This window comes from Pleuronectes platessa, chromosome 19, assembly GCF_947347685.1.
Source record: "Pleuronectes platessa chromosome 19, fPlePla1.1, whole genome shotgun sequence".
NCBI lineage: Eukaryota > Metazoa > Chordata > Actinopteri > Pleuronectiformes > Pleuronectidae > Pleuronectes > Pleuronectes platessa.
The window spans coordinates 12,385,558-12,393,351 of NC_070644.1; the positions used below are offsets into that span (position 1 = coordinate 12,385,558).

At 40.1% G+C, this 7,794-nt stretch overlaps 1 protein-coding gene across 1 annotated transcript; it reads right to left on the reverse strand.

Annotated features, from left to right (window-relative positions):
* Positions 1-4,657: 4,657 nt before the first annotated feature.
* On the reverse strand, positions 4,658-7,463 carry LOC128425136 (ADP-ribosylation factor-like protein 3). Its single transcript, XM_053411656.1, has 6 exons — positions 7,347-7,463; positions 6,280-6,423; positions 6,064-6,180; positions 5,912-5,962; positions 5,554-5,739; positions 4,658-5,273 (listed from the first exon to the last, which is right to left on the reverse strand). Exons 1-6 carry the CDS (start codon positions 7,410-7,412, stop codon positions 5,226-5,228), a joined length of 612 nt encoding a protein of 203 aa, XP_053267631.1. The 5' UTR covers positions 7,413-7,463; the 3' UTR covers positions 4,658-5,225.
* Positions 7,464-7,794: the final 331 nt, after the last annotated feature.

The window sequence follows — 7,794 nt, forward strand, 5'->3', positions numbered from 1 at the left end:
TGTTGGTTACTAGTCTTAAACTCACTGACAGTAATAGATTGATGATAGAGGTTTATTAAAAACACCCACCCTTCGACACACACACATACACACACTTGAAAATGTGAGTAACATAAATTATCAAGCAAGTCAAATGAATAATTAGGTTTTTATTGCACAAATTATGCCATTTCCCCTAAACTAGCCAGGCTCTGAGGCGTGGGAAATCTATTAAGGTGATGCTATAGATCATCCCATCCACTGTGGCGTGTATATAGATCGGTCGGCTCATTTGAGGAATATTGAATCGGTTACAGCAAAGTAAGCCCCTGGATTGAGTCAAATGTAAAAATCCATGCATGTGTGAGGAGCTGTCAGCGCGTGCTGTAATGACAGATGGGGCTGGGTCTCTCTTTCAGCGAGAGGTGATAAAAAGTCAAATTATGAGTGCCGGGGAGGGACAAGGGAGTGTGGGGGGGGAGCAGAGACAGAGAAAAGAGAATTGGACCAGATCCGTCAAATGATAAGGGCTATCAGTCAATCTGGAAACGCTTTGCACGGTGGAAAGTGCTATTTCCTCCCAGTGCAGTTCTGAGTCAAGGGTCGGTGAGGGGTCAAGAGTATGACCTCTGACCCCCGGCTGCTGCAGAGTGAGACAACACTCGGTCAGTTATTGGTCTTCACAGTTTACTCATGTTATTATCTATTGGACGTGATTGGTTTCCGATTGTAGTGATTGGCTCTACACAGAGATAAGACTGATAATAGGACTTGATTAGACTGTAAAAACTAGTTTTGAGTTATGATACAGTAATAATATACATAAAGAATATACTTTGTGTAATATACTACTTTAAATTCTTCATCTACTGTATAGGGAGACAAGATTCCTTCCATTTTTGTAGAGAATTATCCAAACAAAAGGAGAATAAGGGTCTGGAAAGGTTTATAATTTTTTTAAAAAGTGGAGAGTAACAGAAACATGCTTGAAACACCTCACACAGCATTTTTTAAAATGCTGTGTGAGGTGTTTCAAGCATGTTTCTGTTATGTAAAATGTTTCATTTTGTGTGTTTTTCACAGGTCTGTAAAAAAAAAAAATCAACAGACACTGTGTCTGTGACCTGTTTTAACAAATGAAAAACAATAAGTTCTTCACAATAAAAGTTTCAATTCAAAATGTCCTTGTTAAAGGTCTTTCCAGTGAGATGTTGATCATTTAATTCAAGTTTGTAATCACTAATTCCCATCTTAATAATAATTATAAACAAGTAGAGTTTTTTTAATAAAAATAATAGTCTTACACATGATAAACAAGATCCTAATATAGCTGGAATTTGCTCATAACAAGCGAAAACACAAATTCCACCCTTGGAAAGTCAGTGAAATGTTCTGTTAGCTTCCCACTGTGTCAGCACAGCACCGTCTCTCCCTCTCTGCTTTCTGTCTTAGGGACATCAAACGGAGCCTCGGACCCCCTCAGCAGGCCGACCCCCGTGCTGACCCCCTCCACGCTTTGAGACCCCAGCGCTCCGAGGTGTGAACTCCTGTCCCTCAGCTGATAGAGCCCCCCCCGATAAATTTTATAGTCCCCGTCCCCTCCCTGTTTATGACTCTGCAGTTTGATTATAGCAAAGGGGGCTTGGAGAGGTAAGAGACTCAGAGAGGCACACACACACACACACAAACTCACAGTGACTCACACACAAACATACACATGCATCAAAGCAGCTATGAGAGGAATGTGGACATTTGTTGTTTGTTTTATCATCCAGTACCAGCACTTATCTGCTTAATCATAAAGGATTGGCCTGGGAACGAGGCAGGAGGGACTCTGTGCTGGCCAAACAAACGACCCCCCAACACTGTAATAGAGGGACGGGCCAGATCCAGTGCAGTTACAGCAGCGTAATAGCTACATTGGAGTTTTATGTGAAGAGAACAGAACGGAAAGAGGCCGATGTGTGGGATGTGACTGTAAAGATGCATCTGACTGAACTCTATATATGTTCCGTAGCATCACTGTTCAGACTGTACTTTGGTTTGCATGTAGGTATCTGTAGGAAGATATTGATAAAACTACATTTTAATACTTCACTAAGTATCATTGTTTCCATTTAACACATCGTTGAGATTTAAAGCAGTTAATGATGTTTTTCCACTTTTGTTTAATCTGCCAATTATTTTCATGATTATTCAAATAATTGTGTGGGCTATAAATTGTCAGAAAATTGCTAAAATGATGATTTCTATCTTGCATGAACAGAGAAAAGATGTTATATGTAAGATAGTTTATTTTATTTATTGCACACATCTGAATTTCAATTTTTATGTTTGCATTGGGATTTCTTTTGCCTTTTTTAATAAACCATGTGCTCGGCTTTGCTCCCAAAAACTAATTTCCGCGCATGTGGACAGTAAAGATTTCTATTCTTTGAACAAAAGATATTGAATTTTCAATGAAATAAAGGCGAGGTGATGAAGTTCTCATATTAGTGGAGCTCAAATTAAATATTCCCTCTGTGTTACAGGTGCATGATGAACAGTTTTATTTTCAGTCTCTGCAACATTTTGCTACTTTTCTAGAACAGTTATGAGTCGCTGTGATGTGTCAGATAGTGTGAAGACCTTATATTTCTTTAAATTGGTTCTCAACTCAAAACATTATGAGTGAAGTGAAGATACTCTTTTTTTTTGTTGTTTTTCTGGCTCAGTTACATGTTACTTCCACCAAGGAGGTTTATGTATTCGCCCCTGTGTGTTGGTTTCTTTTATTTGCTTGTTTGTCGATAGATTTCCACAAAACTTGGTGGAGGGCCGGCACATGGGCCAAGAACGAACCCATTCCATTTAGTCAATGGTCTGTACAAAGAGGTGGATCCAGAATTTTTGTTTCTCATTTCTTCAACAATGTGAGAAGGAACATTTTTCCTTTGCCAAATTTCACCAATTTCTCTGTGACTAATTCATGGATCTTGATGAAAAAAATTACATGTTTAGCGAACTGATATAAATATATGATTGTGTATTGAGAGAGGTATGTGTTCTACTAAGGGCCATTGTAGCGTTAATGTTTCTAGATGTACTCCATGTCCCTTAAATCTATATTTCTTCTGTAATGGTTGCAACCCGAATATTTTTCATTGACATGTACAGTTACAACAATAACGAATCCCACACCGCTGCTCTGTCATCGAAGCGACTGAACCGTAGTTACAGTGTGTGTGAGATACACAACACTTTAATTAAGTCACAGGATCTCTCTCTCTCTCTCTTTCTCTCTCTCTCCACCCTTTTTCGCGCCCTCTCTCTGCCCCTGTGAGTCAATCAGACTCTCTGCCCTTCGTTTCCCCTGTGTGGGAGGCCGCTGTGCAGGCCTGAGTAGCTGGGAAAGTCCCATGATTTATGGCCTTTTGCAGGCCTGATTGCCTTTCACCTCTCTGATGATAGAGCCAGAGGTAACGAGGAGTGGTCGCTCCAATCCACTCCTCTATATATGGCGAATCCAATTTCCATCATTTAGGATTTAAACGCACATCACAGCCTTCGCCATCTGATTCTCGTGCTACTGGGAGACACAATTGTAAAGATTTATCAGGCTACTTCGATGTGTAATTGGGGATATATTTTTTTTCACAGGTTGGGTGATTATCACGTGGATTAGATGTTAATGATTAGACAATCCACGGGGAGAGGGGAGGCCTTTTATTGTCTGTCTCACATGGTAGACTTTCATTTCTTCATTCATTAATTTTTCCTCTTTAGCTCCACGGAGCCTTGTAAAACTATCGGATGCATTTGCACAAGCAAATTGAAAGCGGCTTTAACAGAAAAATGTGGGTCTCCCTTTTTCCCCCCGTCCGTTTAGAGCTTATCGTTTACCTCTTTGCCCCGATCAAGTGTCCCTTAGTGCTGTTTCAACATTATTCAAATGTCCCGTATGCATAAAAACACACTCCTGCATGAGACCAGAGCCCACACTGACAGCTGAACCATTATGAGGTCCACTCTGAGGCTTTCTGCACTTGTTTCAGCCTCTATCGGAGGATCAAGCAGCTCTGACATATTAAAATCAGCCAACCTTGCACGCGGAGAGGGACACACATGTGCACACAGCAGCAGCAGCAGGGCAGTAACTCAAGGCCAAAAGAGAAGGTTTATTTTTATCATGGGCAAAGGCTCCAAATCATGTTAGTATGAAGGGGGCTATATAAATGCAAATCCTATTGGAGAGCTATTAGTCCTGGAAAAGGTTTGTATGTAAATTCCCTATAGGACCACTGCGGATCACTCGGCCAGTGCAGATTAGTGGGGTTTGTGGCAAATGTGCTGCAAAAGACAAAATAGAAAAATGGATGGAAACTGCAATTGGCTTGTGGTAAAGCGTTGTGAACAAGGTGAGAAGTTGAGTAATTGAATGGCCAAAGTGTTTCTTTACTGTTTGGTGCGTGTGTTAAGCGAGATGTGTTGAGGTGTGTTTTTTGAGTGGAGGTGCAAGTGTTCACGTTTTACGGTCACTTTGGATACAGATTTTCTTTCAGCAGAACAGAGTGAGGTCACGGAGGCACAGTGCTTTTTCTTTCTATTTGTTTCTTTTAATGTTTCATTCCTGCATTGCTTGTTCCTTACAGAAGTCAAAATCAACAAAGGGTTAGACCTTTAAAACAAATTATGAGCAAACAAATGACTGTTGATTAATGTCTTTGTAGATGGTTTATAATCCATTTGGACAGCTCTGTTGGCAGATGAACATACATCGTTGAGTTCAGGAATATTCGGTGATTGTGAATGAACATATCAAATATGGCACAGGAAGCCACATCACTGACGGGAAGCAGATAATGTTAATAATTGAGCATCAGGCAGTGCGAGACAAAGCCAGCACAAGACCGCCCTCTAGCTTCAACTAGTGTGAATTACAGGCAAGCAACTCCCAACTGTCTCCATACCAACAACATAAACAACACATTACACACAATGCATGCAGAGTCAGCAGTTTGAACAAAACATCCTTTATACAGTATTTACATTTGAGAGATGTGCATTGACAGGGCTTAGAAGCTAACGCGTGGAATCACTGTAAAGACTTAATTATATATTTCATGATGCTAAGTGAAGACAGAATAGGGTAAATGATCGTTGTTACAAAAATAACCCAATCTGTGGGCTTCTCGTCCTGATGTAAAAATGACTGCGTAATGTGTAAAGTGCAGCTGCAAATCTTCGTCGATCCTTTGCTACTTCGATTATTTCTTCCGGAACTTTATATTTCTGCAAACCCAGGTCATCCCATCCTGGAAGAAAGAAATTAATATGAATTACAAATATGTCCATAACATTTGTTACTGTTTGAACTTCCTCTTCTACTGCAATCTACTTTATTTATAACTTCATGGACTTTAATGCAAATGAGGATATACTGAAATACTGATAGGTTAAAAGGCATTTGTCAATTTGAAGAAGGGTCACAATGCAAATCTGAGTAAAGTAGTCTTTTAAATGATGCTGTGTTTTCTCAAACCTTAACAAGTCAGTGGATGTTGTGTATTTGCCGAGGGGGTGCAGTGTCCTCACCTGAATTCCCTCAGCTGTGACTGCTGAGCAGGCCTGGACCTGCCACATGCGATCGCGGATCGTGTGCAGATCGAGACTCTCTGCCAGCTCCGAGGCGGCGGTGGCTGTCATCAGGTCCTGCTTGTTAGCAAAGATTAGCAGTGGCACGGCAGCAAGCATCTCCTCATCCAGCAGCTCAGCCAGCTCCTTCAGACACAAACAAGGAATCAGTGACATAATCAACTGTCTAACACTTGGATTGCACCTGATATCCTCAGAAAATATTATAAAAATAGACTGGAGTTGGTTATGTAAAAGTAATCGCATCACAAGTATTTCAAGATCACTTTTTCTTCTCTACAGAAAAATGAGATCTCACCAGGCTTGTCTCTTCAAACCTTTTCTTGTCCGAGCTGTCAATCACATACATCTGCAGAGAATACATTAACATATAAAAAACATAATGAGGAGAGATATCTTTTGAATCCGGAGATTGTAACGAGCAGGTCCAACAAATCAAACTGAACCCACCAGCACATCTGTGTTCTCAAAGTAGTTCCTCCAGTAAGGACGGATATTGCGCTGACCTCCAATGTCCCAAACATTCAACTTGAAGCCAGAGGACTGAACACACTTTATATTGAAGCCCTGTTGAAAATGAATGTGGAAAAAGACATGTGTTTATCTAAAAAACTACAGTTCTTCACGGTGTCTGTCAAAGACGCATCAGAGCGTGTGTTTTCATACTTGAGTTGGGGTGATGTGGCTGATATCTTCAGCTGCCAGCTGTTTCAGCAGAGTGGTCTTCCCAGCATTGTCGAGACCTAACAAGAGTAAGCGCACCTCCTGGTCTGGGGACTGTTTCAGCCTCCGTAGAATGGACAACAGGCCCTGCAGGTGGATCCCAGTACAAAGTGAGAGGTGATGAATTTCAACAACAGGCTCCTAGATAACTACATTGTCACCATGATTGATTTTCAACAGAGTTTCAGCCTCATCTATATCAGGTAAAGGGAAAAATAGGGAGCGTGCCAAGCAGGAGGTTAACACCCACCCTACGCAAGAATCAGCCGCTTGCAGTGACCGACACATGCAGCAGGCCAAAGGCTCTCATTGGTAGGCCACGATTAGGCATGAGCACATTGATTGGCTCGTGTCCAAAAGTGGTCAGGAAGGCTTTGGCTCAAGCTATTTATTTTAAGATTGAAAACTCTGCACTCTATCACCTCCAACATTTATTAACTGTGTCCAAACTGGAATCAAATGGGATTAATGATCATGATAAATTATTTTCAATCGACTCCCTATCAATAGCAAAAAATCCATGCATGATAGTAATGTTTTCAGCTCATTCTAGTGCACATCCTCAAAAACAAATAACTCACTTGTTCTATTTATCTTGATTTTTTAACATTATCATATGTGGTTTATATATTTGTTATTATGTTTTATGAATCCTCTTCCTTGCCTCGTTTTCAAATAAATAAATAAATGGTTATATAGGCCTAAATAAATCGCTCACCGGCACTTAAAATGAATAAACCTGTTGCAATTGTACAATAAAAGACATTAAAGCGTTGATCATATGCAGAAATACATATAGATATGTTAGCAATAACACATATTATCATCATCTACCTCAGTATGACCCATTGTTTACATTTCTGAGACTTTAAAAAGCTAAATCAAACCTAAATCCGTTTGTTATCCGATCCTAGCAGGACCATTCCCTGTAATTCACACTTGCCTCACAGTTCCCAGCATCACAGTAGCTATCTGTGTTTCATATTGTAATGTGAATCCTCATAACTCACCATGTTTCCCTGGTTGCTGTTGAGGTCCTCGGTCAGTCTGAGTGGATTAACATCTTCCCTGACCATGTTCCTTTGTTGAACAGCTGTCAAGCTCAGTTGCCAGGGAGACCCGTGACGTCAACGTAAACAACCTGTGAGCTGCCCTGGCATGACACCAGGAGAAAACAGGAGGTCGAGAAATATCAGTATTATAGTGGCATTTGTATGATTTTCACAAAACAATAGAAATAAGTGCCATGTTCTGTTTATGTAAACTACATTCAGAACTGCAAAATTGCATTGTTTAATAACACAGATTTTTTTTATTCAATTATTTGACTAAATATCTGAGAAAGGGTAGAAAATAGTAAAAATGATTGTTGAAATTTACCACTGCTGTTTGCAATTGTCTTTTTTCACCTGACCAACAGACACATATTCAATTTACATTAAAAAAAAACATTAAATC

Bases quoted from the DNA above. Each gene is read 5' to 3' on its own strand.
- LOC128425136 (XM_053411656.1), bottom strand. From the start codon at position 7,412: ATGGTCAGGGAAGATGTTAATCCACTCAGACTGACCGAGGACCTCAAC. The intron at 6,181-6,279 runs GTATGAAAACAC...CATTTTCAACAG, and splicing joins GCCACATCACCCCAACTCAA to GGCTTCAATATAAAGTGTGT. The intron at 5,963-6,063 runs GTGGGTTCAGTT...TATTCTCTGCAG, and splicing joins TTGAGAACACAGATGTGCTG to ATGTATGTGATTGACAGCTC.